The sequence below is a fragment of the Myotis nattereri genome (genome assembly GCF_964212035.1).
Source record: "Myotis nattereri genome assembly, chromosome: 13".
Lineage (NCBI taxonomy): Eukaryota > Metazoa > Chordata > Mammalia > Chiroptera > Vespertilionidae > Myotis > Myotis nattereri.
Window position 1 is genome coordinate 17,864,964 of NC_138088.1, and position 14,934 is coordinate 17,879,897.

General features: G+C 38.9%; 1 protein-coding gene across 1 annotated transcript in view; it reads right to left on the reverse strand.

Annotated features, from left to right (window-relative positions):
- Positions 1 to 2,247: 2,247 nt before the first annotated feature.
- The window catches only part of MCU (mitochondrial calcium uniporter), a 179,706-nt gene continuing 167,019 nt past the window's right edge, over positions 2,248 to 14,934 (reverse strand). The window contains exons 7-8 of the mRNA XM_081105257.1: positions 6,490 to 6,606; positions 2,248 to 4,222 (exon numbers count right to left, since the gene is read on the reverse strand). Coding sequence (XP_080961383.1) covers positions 4,145 to 4,222; positions 6,490 to 6,606 — 195 coding nt within the window. The 3' untranslated portion in view covers positions 2,248 to 4,144. The remainder of the gene's footprint in view (positions 4,223 to 6,489; positions 6,607 to 14,934) is intronic.

The following is a 14,934-nucleotide window of genomic DNA, read 5'->3' on the forward strand; positions in this document are numbered from 1 at the left end:
CATGACTTATTTCACTTAGCATGATACTGTCAAGATTCATCCATTGAAATGGCAATATTTCATCATTTTTATGGCTTAGTATTCTACTGTATATATGTACCACATCTTCTTTATCCAATCATCCGTCAAAGGACACTTAGTTCTTTCCATGACTTGGCTATTGTGAATAATGCTCCAATGAACGCTGGGGTACAGATAGCAAATAAGTGTTTTCAATACTGGGGGTAGATAACCAGGGGAGGGATTGCTGGATCATATGGTGGCTCTATTCTTTATTTTTTTAAGAACCTCCATCCTGTTTCCCATAGAGGTTGTACCAATTTACATTCCCACCAGCAGTGTATGAAGGTTCCCTTTTCTTCACATCCTCTCCAGCTCTTGTTGTTTGTTGATTTATTGATAGCCATTCTAACAGGTGTGAGGTGATATCTCACTGTGGTTTAAATTTCTTTGATGATTAGTGACATTGAGCATCTTTCCATATATCTATTGGCTATCTGTATATCCTCTTTGGAGAAGTGTCTATTCAGGTCCTTTGATAATTTTTTAATTTGATTGTTTTTTGTTGAGTTGTATGAGTTACTTATATATTTTGGATATTAGCTCATTAGAAGTATCATTTGTAAGTATCTTCTTCCTTTTGATTGGTTCTCTTTTTGTTGATGGTTTCTCTGCAGTGTAGAAGCTTTTTAGTTAGATGTAGTTCCATTCATTTAAGTTTTGCTTTTGTTTCCCTTGCTTTTGGAGTCAAGTTCACAAAAATCCCTCTGAGACCAAAGTCCATAAATTTAGTGCCTATGTTTTCTTCTATGTATTCTATTGTTTTAGGTCTTATATTCAAGTACTTAATCCATTTTGAGTTAACTTTTGTGCATGGTGTCAGATAGCAATCTAGTTACATTCTTTTGTATGTGGCTTTCCAATTTTTCCAACACCATTTATTGAAAAGGCTTTCCTTTCTCCACTGTATGCTTTGGCTCCTTGGTGAAAAAAAAAAAAAGTAGCCTATATATGTGTGGGTTTATTTGTGGGCTTTTAATTATATTCTACTAGAGGCCTGGTGCATGAATTCATGCACCAGTGGAGTCCCTTGGCCTGGGCAGCAATTGGGGCAGATCAGGGCATCTTGCCCAGTCCCGATTGGGGCCGATGGGAGCTGGCTGGCCAGGGAAGGACCTCAGGAGGGCTCCAGGGCATGTCTGCCCCCTCTTGCTCAGTCCCAATCAGCTGGACTCCAGCAGCAAGCTAACCTACCTGTTGGAGCGTCTGTCCCCTGGTGGTCAGTGCGCATGATAGCAACTTATCATTTTTTTGTTTCAATTGTTTTCTTCATTTCTTTTTCTGATATTTCATTTTAATATATAAGAACACAACTGATTTTTGTATGTTGATTTTATATCCTGCAATATATTGTTTCTAATAGTCTTTTGGTGGAGTCCTGTAGAACCATGTCATCTGCAGTGAGTTTTACTTCTTTATTCCGAATGTGGATGCCTTTTATTTTTTGTTGTTGCCGGACTGCTCTGACTAGGACTTTCAGGACTATATAACAGTGATCAGAGTGGGCATCCTTGTCTTCTTCCTGATCTTAGAGGAAAGCTTCTTCATCATTATATGAACTGAGGGTTTGTCATATATGGCCTTTATTATCTTGAGGTACTTTCCTTCTATACCCATTTTGAGTGTTTTAATCGTAAATTAGTGTTGTATCTTGCCAAATGCTTTTTCTGAATCCACTAAGATCACATGATTTTATTCTTTTATTTAATACGTGCTTTTTGATATGCCTTTGATGGACGAGGCAGCATGTGGCCCTTTCTTGTTTGGTGATCATTATAAATTTGACACAAACTCTTAAAATAATGAATATTTAATCTTGACTCATCCTTGAACAACTTCTGGAGTCTAAGAGACCACTGGGCAATCTAGTGGTCTGATAGGATTTTCCTCTTAATCAGGAGATAGTGATAATAGTCTCTGTGTTGCCACTAGCTTTATTATGGCCGGTCCAGACACTTACCCTTGGGTGGCACTGGAAAATGAGGAAGCTACTGACCATCTTAGTTCAGGAAAAATTAATGAAATGTCTCTTTTAAGAATATAGGTTCTAGGAACAAATCTTTTCAAAATGGTATTTTTATAAAAATTATTTCAGAAGTAAAAAGCTTTCCACCTAGAATCACAGGAAAATAAGTTTTTTTGTTTTTCTTTTTTTGGTTTTGCTTTAAACAATGAGATGCTACAGTTCAAAAATTGAATAAGTATTTATTGTTCCAGAAGTTACATTGATTTTATACATATTTCATAAATGATACAGGATTTTACACATGTTCAATATTTTACTATTTGTTTAAAGGACTTTTCTCCCCATCCATCCTCCCTCCCTTGCCTCCCACACATCCTGAAAGGATTTGCTCATTGCACTGTGCTGTTTCTTCTTAAAAACCCTGTGCACAAACAGGATAAATGGTTTAAAAATAATTCACACAACTTAAAAATAAATGAAGGAAGAGGTTGCAACGGGGGTGTGTGTGGGGGGGGAGCGGGCAGGGGAAGGAAGTGGGGAGGGGCTGGGAAGTGGAGACATGCATCCTTTTATTCCATCATGCCAGTGGAAGGGGTGGTGGCAGGAGCAGCAGCAGCAATCCTGGCTGGCCTTCAACCTCTGCAAGGCACCTGGAGTCTGGGTTTGTCATTAAAAATTCTTCTTTTCATACACAATGATCCCAAAGGAGAAAGAAAAAGAGAAAGGAATCCCATGCCACAAAGAGGAGGGATGAATCACGTGAAAGAAAAAAAGCCAATCAGCTGTGTGGCAAGCCCCATCTTCCTCCCCCTCCTGCCCCCACAGTAATTAAAAACAGAATATTGGACAGATGCCTTTGATTTTCAAGTGCACATGTCAACTGGAAATATGGTAGAAAATATTTGATAGAGTATAAGATTAATGCTTCTTTCTCTCAATTTAAGAAAAAATTGGGTGAAGAAGGTAGGCCGAAAGGAGCCATAGAAATGTATGCCTGTATAAAGATAAATTGCACCCTTTGTGATCCACACACTTGATTTACAACTCCTGAAGTGGTGGAGGTGAGAGGGCTCACAAACAGGGTTCAAGTGTGTGTGTCCTTCGAGACTGACATAGCCTCCAGATGAGACAGTGGCATCTGGTGGCCTGGCCTTGAAAGCTGTCACACAAGCAGATTAACAGCAATGAAATCATTCTGGTTCTGAAATGGCTACACAGACATGATTTTTAGCCACTTTGTAAACCTTTCATCTTTCTGATTTGGTAATACAGCTGAACACTCCCCCTCCAATTTGAGTTATGGAGGGAGAGTGGAATATCAATGGGGTAGTTAAAGGAGGGAAGTTCTGCCTCCCCTCAAAAATTAATTAGTAAACAAAACAAAACAAAACAAAACAGAACAAGAAAACTTCATGCAGTGTTGCCAATGATTCCTAGATACTGATCCAGAGCACTGGAATATAAAGACATGTAAGAAGGCTTAATCCAGAGTGTCAATCATCAAACAGTCATAAATTGGTTCCAATGATCATATGGATAAAATTAATGTAACCAACAGGGGTGGGTGGTCAGAAAAGGGGCACAAGCGGGGCAGATTCCTGTTTACTTGTAGAGGCTGGGTCCAATTTAAAATAAATGCTAATGTCTGGGCTCAGACTCTGTTTGCCACCCACATATCTTGAGGATATGCTTTTCTGGTCTGTTTATTGACTCCTATGTCAAAAATAAGAAAAGTTAAATAAAAAAAAAAAATAGAGCTGAGTGGGGTGCTGGTGTGTTACTGTTTTGCTGACCTGCAAAGAAGATGCAAGAAACTAACACCCCAGCATCATTTACTCTTTCTGAATCTCTCAAATATATAACTTATTTCATCCAGGAACTGAGATGCTTGATTAAGACAATATTAACTAAGCCCTTTGAGCTTATATTTCACAAAGCTTGATCTTCAGATTTTAATATTCCTTTCTTCCCTAACTTCCTTGTTGTTTTGTTTTTAATTAAAGGTAAAAACCCTCCACCCCAACATGGCTCCCAGCTTCCACCTGTAATGTTTTAATTAAAAAGGCAATAGTTATAAACAAGTGTTCTTTCTGCTGGGATTCAGAGGCTCTTTGCAGATCAATCTTTTTCACCAATTTGTCGGAGGGGCAGATGTACTTGTAATGGGTCTCTCAGTCTCTTAAGGTCCATTTCTGCCTAAAATAGAAACAAAAGGTGAGAAAAACTTGCTAATGAAGCTTTCAATATTAGTGTCTCCCAAGAAAAGGAAACTGTCTTCCCTCCATCACTGTGTGTCAAAGAAATCATCTCAATTACTCTCAAAATAAGAGTGCCTCAGAGACAAAGGGCAACAAAGGGGGACCAGTGCCAAAGGCTGGCAGTTTCAGCTGCCAACAGAGCCTCCAGAGTGACCTGCTATCAATAGGGAGGACTCAGGCTCAAGAATATGGGGAGCACCTGATGCACCTTGCTGTTTTGCCCTTTCACGAACCTTTGCCTGGAGCCAGAAGTTTAATTTGGCTCCTCAAAGACTTTTGTTGTGTATCCAATAGTTGTTTAAGTTCTTCAATAGCTACAGACTTTTAAAACAAGGATTTGTAGTCAGTCAATGCAGCACTTTTAAAACTCACACAGGCTGAACCCTCACTCCTGAGGAGCTGGATTAAAAGGCTTAGGGTGAGGCTGCAGCATCTGCATGTTTAATAGCTCCAGGGAGGATTGTGGTGCAGTCCCTCCAGCTGAACCACCACCCAGAGCAACAGAAGACCTGAGTCCACTTAGGCCAACGCAGGAAGATGGGTTAAGCTTATTCAAAGCACAACTCCATCACCAATAAGGGACAGAGAAGATAGAGAAGGCAGAGAAGGTCCAGAGAAGGGGATGGCAGAGCTTTTGGGGACTAAAAAAACACCACACCTCTAAAGTCATAAAAGACTATGGAAAATAAGATGAGGATTTATTCACCAAACTCTAATATCTCAGAGTGAGGAAGGCACACTCAGAAATCTGAAAGTGGTAAAGATTATGAAAAATAAAATGTATCAATCTTTTATAAAAAATATATTTTTATTGATTTCAGAGAGGAAGGGAGAGGGAGAGAGAGATAGAAACATCAATTATGAAAAGGATCATTGATTGGCTGCCTCCTGCACGCCCTCCTCTTGGGGATCAAGCCCAAAACCCAGGTATGTGCCCTTGACCAGAATCGAACCTGGGACCCTTCAGTCTACAGGCCGATGCTCTATCCACTGAGCCAGATCAGCTAGGGCTGTATCAATCTTTTTTTTTTTTTTAAATATATTTTATTGATTTTTTTTTTTTACAGAGAGGAAGGGAGAGGGATAGAGAGTTAGAAACATCGATGAGAGAGAAACATCCATCAGCTGCCTCCTGCAACTCCCTACTGGGGATGTGCCTGCAACCAAGGTACATGCCCTTGACCGGAATCAAACCTGGGAGCTTTCAATCCGCAGGCTGACGCTCTATCCACTGCGCCAAACCGGTTAGGGCTGTATCAATCTTTTTTAAAAAGCATCTTCTAGTTCAATAATTTCTCACCTGCTCCGGGCAAAGATTCCTAGTAATCTCTCTCTCTTACCTGGATTTTATTTTTGCCCCATTGCTACCACACTCTTTAGGTGAGAAACTTCTGTGTCAATTATTGAAGAAAGATTTAAAAAGAGAGAAAAGTAAAAAAAGACAACTCTAAAGAAACAAAATGAAAAAGTAAAAATAGGTCTAAGAAATTCAATATGCTAGTGTTAATAGGATAGCTAGGACTCACCATCTTTTCATCTGCTTGTATTATAAGACTTTTAGAGGTATCTATGCTAAAATAGTGATTTATATCAAACTAGAGGCCCAATGCATGAAATTCGTGCAAGAGTAGGCCTTCCTTTCCCCGGCTGCTGGCACCGGCTTCCCTCCGGCACCTGGGACCCGGGCTTCCCTCCGACCGCAGGCAGGCACCAGGAATCTGGGTTTCCCTCTCAGCCCTGGCTTTGTCCAGAAGATCATCAGGTCTAGTTAGCATATTACCCATTTATTATTATAGCTGAGGAATAATTTATATAGGAAGAAGAGGGTTGGGTCATTCTTTCAGTTTACCCATTGAAGTACTGTCGTTATGGATAATTATAATAATAATGCCGGCCCTAGCTAGTTGCTCAGTGGTTAGTGTCATCCTGCAGACAGATGGGTCACAGCTTTGATTCCTGGTCAAGGGCATGTACCTAGGTTGCAGTTCCCCAGCCCTGAGAAGGAGCAGTTGCTGGAGACAACCAATCGATGTCTCTCTCTCTCTCATGTTGATGTCTCTCTCTCTCTTTCTCTTTTGCCTCCCTTCCACTCTCTCTAGAAATCAATGGAGAAAATATCCTCAGATGAGGATTAAAAAAAATAATAATGATAATGCCATACAAAATGGGGCTGAAATTTATTAAATTTTATTTTTGAAAACTTACCTGAGCAATTGCATCCTTGAGTTGATTATATTTCTCTAGGTCAAAACGTGTCTTTTTGGCTCCTTTATGGAAAAATAATAAGTATTGTCTGTCTCTGGCTTCTGGATAAACATACTCCTGCAAAATAAAGGAGAAATTAAATTATTAGTCCTTAGCATACCATCTTCACAAAGTAATCATTTACATACTGTTGATAAGATTCAACACATATGCATACATATAAAGCGGGGGGGGGGGGGGGGGGGAAGTCTGGCCAAAGCATTAGGGGTGAATTAATTAAATATCTGGCCCTTGGCAGAAAAAAGTATATGCTGACATGTGTTGTATTCAATATTTAATTATTTCATAAACATTTCTATTGGGAAACACACACAGAAGAGCACACAAACTAAAAATGTGCATCACAACAAATCATCACATACTGAACATGCTAACCATTACCAGCTTAAAAAAAACAACACAGAACACTGCCAACAACCCAGCAGTCCCCTTCCTGCCCCTTCCCAATTACTAACCCTCCTTCCTCCCAAAGTAATAAATATCTTGACTTTCATGATAATTATTTTCTGGTTTTCCTTATAGCTTCTCCATTTAAGCATCCCCCCCTCCCCTGAACTCTACAGCTTAGTTTTACCTGTTCTTTGAATTTTATAAAAATGAAGTTAGATAGTGTGTATATGACTACTTTCACTCAATGTTATGTTTATGAGATTCATCTTTTGTATGTAGTTGTAGTCTCTTCATTTCTCTTGCCATGTTATATTCTATTGTATGACTACATCACAATTTAGTTATCCATTGGACTATTGATAGACTTTTGAGTTGTTTCTAGGTTTAGGCTATTATGAATAATGCTGCCAAGAACATTTCTGGACTTATCTCTTCTGTTGGGTATATATGTATGAGTAGAAATCCTACATCATAGTTTATGCATATGTTCAAATTTAAAAAGTGATATCAAACAGATTTCTAAAATCATTGTATCAATTATACTCCCATCAGCGGAGTACGAGAGTTTCCATCACTCTACATCCTTGTAAATGCTGGTATTACCAGTTTTTTAAACAGGAATTCTACTGTGTGAGTGCTGAAGCATTACCTCATTTTTTAAAAACAGCTTTACAAAGATATAATTTACATACCATACAATTCACTCATTTAAAGTATAATATTCAATGGTTTTTAGTATATTCACAAAGTTACACCACCATTACTACAGTCAATTTTAGAACATTTTCATCATCCCCCAAAGAAGCCCCATACTCTAATAGTTACTTCCTATCTTCCTCAACACCTCCAGTTCTAGGCAACTACTAATCTACTTTCTAACTCTATAGATTTGCATATTCTGGACATTACATATAAATGGAATTATTCGATGTTTAGCCTTTTGTGTCTGGCTTTTTTCAAGGTTCATCCATTTGTGTCATGTATCAGTACTACTTCTTTTTACTGCCAAATAATATTCCATTGACTGGATATACCACAATTCATCCATTCACCAATTAATAGACATACAGGTTGTTTCTACTTTTTGACTACTATGAATAAGGCTGCTATGAACATTCATGTACAAGTTTTTGTGTGCACATTATGTTTTTATATCTCTTAGAGATATACTAGAGGCCTGATCCATGAAATTTGTGCAAGGGGCTTGGCTCTCACAGCCCTAGCTTTGTCCAGAAGGATGCCCAGAAAGATGTCTGGTCTAATTAGCATATTATGCTTTTATTATTATAGATATTATAGATATGGATCCTTTATTCGATATATGTGCTGCAAAGATCTCCTCCCAGTCTGTTCACCCTCTTTATGGTGTACTTTAATAACAGACATTTTTAATTTTAACAGTCTAATTTATCATTCTTATCTTTATGGTTATCATTTTTTATTCTACTTAAGAAATAATTTCCTTTTCACAGTAATTGAAATATTCTTCTATATTATCTTTCAGGAGCTTTATTTATTGTGCTATTTTACATATTTAGATCTACAATCCATCTGGAACTAATTTTGTTTACAGTATAAGGATGGGGTCGGTTCATTTTTAATACAGATATTCAATTATCCTTGCACCATTTATCAAAAAAGACTTTCCTTTCTTTGCAGTGCCATCTTTTTAAAATTGAAAGTTCATTTATGCTGTTTTCTACATTCTCTCTTCTATCCCTTTGTACTATTTGTCTATCATTATTCCACTATCTTAATTACTATAACTTAATTGTTATAACTAAAGCTATATAGTCTTCCATATCTGATAAAACAAATTGATTTACCTAGTTTTGCTTCAAGAGTTTCCTGGCTTTTCTTAGTCTTACATAACCATATATATATTTTAGAAGCAGCTTATTCAAATATCTTCCCCCATCCGCAAATTTGTTGCGTTTGACTGGGATTGCACTGAATCAAATAGATCAGTTTGGATAGAACTGATTGACATTTCTGTAATACTTACTTTTCTAGTCTGTGAACATGCTATATTATTCCATTAAGTCTTCTTTAATTTTGTGTTTCTACTGCATAGAGGTCTTTGCATAATTTATTTCCTGGTATTTTTAAGTTGCATCTTTTATAAAGTTTCATTTTCTAACTGTTGCTGGCATATAGTAAAGCAACTGATTTATGTATATTGACCTTGTATCCAGTAACCTTATGAAACTCACTTAGGGATTATCTTTACACTAGAGGCCCGGTGCACAAAAAAATTTGTGCACTCTGGGGGGTCCCTCACCCGGCCTATGCCCTCTTGCAGTCTGGGACCCCTCGGAGGATGTCCACCTGCTGGCTTAGGCCTGCTCCCTGGGGGATCGGGCCCAACCTGGCAGTCAGACATACCTCTGGTAGCCCAGCAGCCCTCGGGGGATGATACACTTACCAGCAGGGAGCAGACCTAAGCTGCAGTCGAACATCCTTAGTGCTGCTGAGGAGGCGGGAGAGGCTCCTGCCACCACCACTGTGCTGGCAGCCATCAGCCTGGCTTGTGGCTGAGCAGAGCTCCCCCTGTGGGAGTGCACTGACCACCAGGGGACAGCTCCTGCATTGAGCATCTGCCCCCTGGTGGTCAGTGTGAGTCATAGTGACCAGTCATTCCCAGTCCTTCTGCTGTTAGGGTCAATTTGCATGTTACCTTTTTATTATATAGGATAGAGGCCTGGTGCATGGGTGGGGCCTGGCTGGTTTTCCCTGAAGGGTGTCCCGGATCAGGGTGGGGGTCCCGCTGGGGTGCCTGGCCAGCCTGGGTGAGGGGCTGGTGGGTGTTTGCAGGCTGGTCACACCCCCTTCAGGGTGGGGGTCCCCATTGGGGTGTGTGGCCAGCCTGGGTGAGGGGCTGATGGCTGTTTGCAGGCTGATCAAGCCCTCCCCAGTGGGGACCCTCACCCCATGGAGGTTTGGCCAGCCTGGGTGAGGGGCTGATGGCTGTTTTCAGGCTGGCTACAGCCCCTTTAGGGTGGGGGGTCCCCACTGGGGTGCCTGGTCAGTGTGGGTGAGGGGCTGAGGGCTGTTTTCAGGCTGGCCAAGACCCCTGGCGATGGAAGCTCCCAGCCTCTCCTTTTTTTCTTTTTTTTATTCTGGGATTTATTTACCTTCTATAATTGAAACTTTGTAGCCTTGAGTGGAGCTCAGAGCCAGCCAGGCCGGGCAGGAAGCTTGGCTTCCTCCATTGCCAGGGGCAACCCAAGCCTCCTGCTCGCTCCAGCTCCGTGGCCAAGGCCGGTTGAAAGCAGATATCTGGGGTTTATTTATCTTCTATAACTGAAACTTTTTTGCCTTGAGTGGAGCTCAGAGCCAGCCACAGCAGACGGGAAGCTTGGCTTCCTCCATCACTGTGGCAACAAAGCCTCCTGCTTGCTCCAGCTCTGTGGCTGCTGGCTACCATCTTGGTTGGGTTAATTTGCATATAGTTGCTCTGATTGGCTGGTGGGTGTGGCTTAAGGTGTAGCAAAGGTGCAGTCAATTTGCTTGTTTTTTATTAGTGTAGATATTTTTGTATTTTTTTAATGTATAAATCTATTAATCACATCAGTTTTCTTTCCAATCTTTACAGCTTTTCTTTTTCTTGACTTCTCTGCTCAGGGATGATTTGTTTGCTTCTGCCTAGAACTTGTGAGCATTAGCATTCTGGAGTGACCAGAATTCTAGGACTACTTCAATCTAATTTTGGGATTGAAATGATTGAAGATGAGCTACAGTCTCTGAAAGAACCTACTTTAGTGATTTCCTGGACACCAATTTCTATGGCTTTGATCCTTTAGATCAGGGGTGGGGAACCTTTATTCTGTCAAGGGCCATTTGGATATTTATAACATCATTTGCAGGCCATACAAAATAATCAACTTAAAAATGATCCTGCTATATTTGGTCAAACATTTAATTAACTCACCCCCAATGCCTTGGAGGACCAGACCAAATGATTTCTCAGGCCTTATATGGCCCGAGGGCCAGATGTTCCCCACCCGTTTTAAATTATCAAAGATGGCTCAGCTTCTTGGCCTCTCAGCTTTACCATCCTTAATTAATGTAAATCTCCAGAGGAATAAGCAAACCTAGTATCAGGTTCACTTTCCCAGCACTCTACTTCTTCAGGTCCTTGCCTGGTAATTGTTTCTATCTTGTTGGCTCTCCCATGTCCACTGTCAGATGCATTTTACATTTTGCCTGCTTATTTTAATTTTTCCTAATGGGAGTCTGATTACCTAGTATGCCATACTAGAAGTTGAAGTAAATATTCAATTATTGATGATGACAGATAATAGATAAATATTAACTGAAGGGATAACTGTTGGATTAAAAACTTGAGGGAAAGCCCTTTACTTTCATCTAAATTGCAGTTACTAGGTTACTTACCTATCTTCACTTAGAATGTAACTATATACACAAACTTAAATTTATTCAATTTTATTCTTTGCTCCCTCTTTTGGGCAACAAGCATTTACTAAGCAACTATGTACTAGACTCTATTTTAGAAATCTGATGATTTGATAATTAGTGAGAAGAGATGCAGACAGCTTGGGAAGAAATTCAGAGAGGAAGATGGTTGATAACACAGGGAACACAAACAATAAACCAGAGTAAGATACTAGAAGTAGGGGTGGAGAGTGGGGCTAAAAACAGGTAGAGGAGCTAGCCCTGAACAGGGAAATGATACCTCTTATTTGAGCTTAAAGGAAATAGGATGACAGTAAGTACAAATATTGTTAAACATATAAATTTAGGAATTAGAAAGCTTATATTTGTTATCTGAATTTATTTATTTATTTATTTATTTTTTTAATTTTTATTTTTTTATTGCTTAAAGTATTACAAAGGGTATTACATATGTGTCCATTTTCCCCCCCGCCCTTGACAGTCCCCTAGCCTCCCCTATCCCCCAGTGTCTTATGTCCATTGGTTATGCTTATATGCATGCATACAAGTCCTTTGGTTGATCTCTTACCCCCCTCCCTCCTGCCCCCCAACCCTCCCCGGCCTTCCCGCTGCAGTTTGACAGTCTGTTTGAGGCAGCTCTGCCTCTGTATCTATTATTGTTCAAAAGTTTATAATGGTCTCTATTATCCATGAATGAGTGAGATCATGTGGTATTTTTCCTTCATTGACTGGCTTATTTCACTTAGCATAATGCTCTCCAGTTCCATCCATGCCGTTGCAAATGGTAAGAGTTCCTTCCTTTTTATAGAAGCATAGTATTCCATTGTGTAGATGTACCACAGTTTTCTAATCCATTCATCTACTAATGGGCACTTAGGCTGTTTCCAGATCTTAGCTATGTGAATTTCTTATAAGTAGGAGGCAAGGTTAAGGGTGACATGGGGAGTTTAATGTAAAGTCTTAGAATAAATACTGTGGGAGTATCGGGGAAGAAAATCTAAGCAGTGGCCTATTGCACACTATGATTTTTCTCTAGCCATGTGCAGTAGTCTGGATATAGGATAAATGGCTAAGATTAGGAATTTATAGAGTACCTATGGTGGAAAGACAATGGGGTAAGGATTGTAAAATACTAAGAAGAGAAGGGCAATATGATCTAAGTTTGATAGAAAAGAAAGCAACACATGAGGAAGGTGATAGTAAAAAATTAAGAGTGAGAGCTATCAGAAGCCCAAGATCTGGATGAAGTCAAAGGAGAAAGTGAGTGAACTAAAGGGCTAGAAAGAAAATAAATTGTGGTCAGAAGTTGGTATATAAGTAGGGCAGTTCAAGGAAAGAAGGTCCTGAACAATCATTGAAGTGATTGCTGAAGTAGAATATAAATGACAGTTGTTGAAATAAAGATGACAAGGGTATTAAAAGCTACTTTTCTTTTTTCATTACTGTCCCCCTAAGTAGCCTTTTTAGGTATTTTTTTTCTTGATTACCCTCATTCCCAAAAAGGTTTAATACCACGAATACACTGTATATTTATTGATATATTATAAACATCTAAGATGTTTTACTCTTCAAGAACCAATTTTCTTCCCCTTGGAGGCAATATCCCCTTTGATGAAAATGCATGGGCACCCTGGCTGGGTAGTTCAGTTGGTTAGAGTGTTGTCCTGACAAGCTAAGATTGTGGGTTCAATTCCTAGGTAGGGCATATACAAGAATCTAGCAATGACTGCATAAATAAGTGGAACAACAAATTGATGTTTCTTTCTCTTTCCCCTCTCCCTCTCCCTCTCGCTTTAAAATAAAGAAAGAAAATGCAGGGTGTTAGATGGGCAATCCACATGCATGCTGAAGTAGCTCAGAATGGCAATTCTTATGTAGTCAGGCTTCTTTTTTCCATAACAGAAATGGAGACTCGGGTTCCACTGAAATATTAGTCAGTAAAATTCAATTTTCCACTTGATTTTATGAATTAAAGGAGCTTGTTATTTTATAAAGATTCTTGTGAACTTAATATACTATTGGAATACATTTAGGTTGCTAACAAATGCAGCATCTCATTGTAACAAGAGTTTAGAAGAATTTAAATGATGTTGAACAAACATTTTGCTTCATGGATGTTAACTGTGAATATGGATATTTAACTTGAGAATCTATATTTTATTTGGTCAAGTATTCTTAGTCACAAATGACAAGATTATTTACTACTGCTATTTTTCAATTTGTCACTTGGGGGCAGCAAAAATGTTTTGGAATCACAGAAGTACTAGTATAGCATTTAACTAGTATGGCAGATAGGCTATTAAAGATATAAGCACAGTGTTAGGCAATAAAAATGGAAAAAACTAAATGCCAAGCCTCAAAAGATATCATAGTCTAGTAGGAGGGAAAAGACATTGTACATGAACAATTATAATACAAGATAGCACAGGATGAGTGAAATGAGAGGCACATGTGCTTATAGGAATTCTGAAGAATTTGAAGTTGGCTGTAGGTCAAAGGTTCATGAAAGATAGGCAGTTAAGTAGATCTTGAAATATGACAGGTAGAGATCAACAGAGGGAACTTTTTCAGTTGATAGAATGTGTGAAGTAAGGAATGAGGGTTTAAACAACTCGGTATTTGTGGCGAAATAAAGAATATAATTTGATTTTTTTAGAACACAGTACATACACAGCGGGGTTGATAGACATTTGGAAAAGACAGAAAGCAACAGCAAAGGCAATAGCAGGCTAAGGGGTCTGGACTTCAATCAATAAACACATAAAAAGAACCCATTAAAGGGGTATGAATCTAAGGGGAAGAGAGAGAGAAGAGGGAAGAGGGAAGATGAGTGAGGGGAGAGGGAAAGACCCACACATAGACAGATAGACATATGCAAGCCCTGTCCAGAGCTGTTCAGTTCTGTTCAAGAGTGAGTATTATAAGCCAGACATGGAACTAGGTGCTGGAGACACTGAGCGAACAATGGCAGACATGAACGGTTTACCATCTCTCTTCTCTACAGACAAGTTTAGGAGGACAAAAAGGCTTAATAATACACTTGGGCTTTCATTTTTCTACATATAAACAGACTCATGACCACTGGTCTAACAACAACAGAAGAAAAATGCCAATAGTTTATAGCAGCCATTAAAAATATAAGATAAACAATTCTTAGCTTTCTTCTGTTTCCTAAGGAAATAGAAACATGTCTCAGCTATTTCAAATGTTTCTTTTTTATTAAGGGAGGTTGGATCTGTGGTGGTATCACATATATAATAAGTGATAATAAATCCCTCATACTTTCTAAAGTGACACTATAAATTTCCAAGTTCCAAAAAAAAAAAAAATCACTGGCAACAAAAATTAGTCCTAGCTACTGATACTTACTTAAGGAGTGACAATTAGCTATTTATTAAGGAGACAGTGTTATTAATAATTAATGACTATTTCATTGGCTTCATAAGAAAATAAAGTATTGCAGGTTGAATTTGAAGTAAGTACAGTTATTTAATGAGAGAAAATATGAAATGAGCTTCTGTTATTTCAAAGAAAAAAATTCCACCAATTCAAACAGTGTCTTTAATAGCTACTGATAAG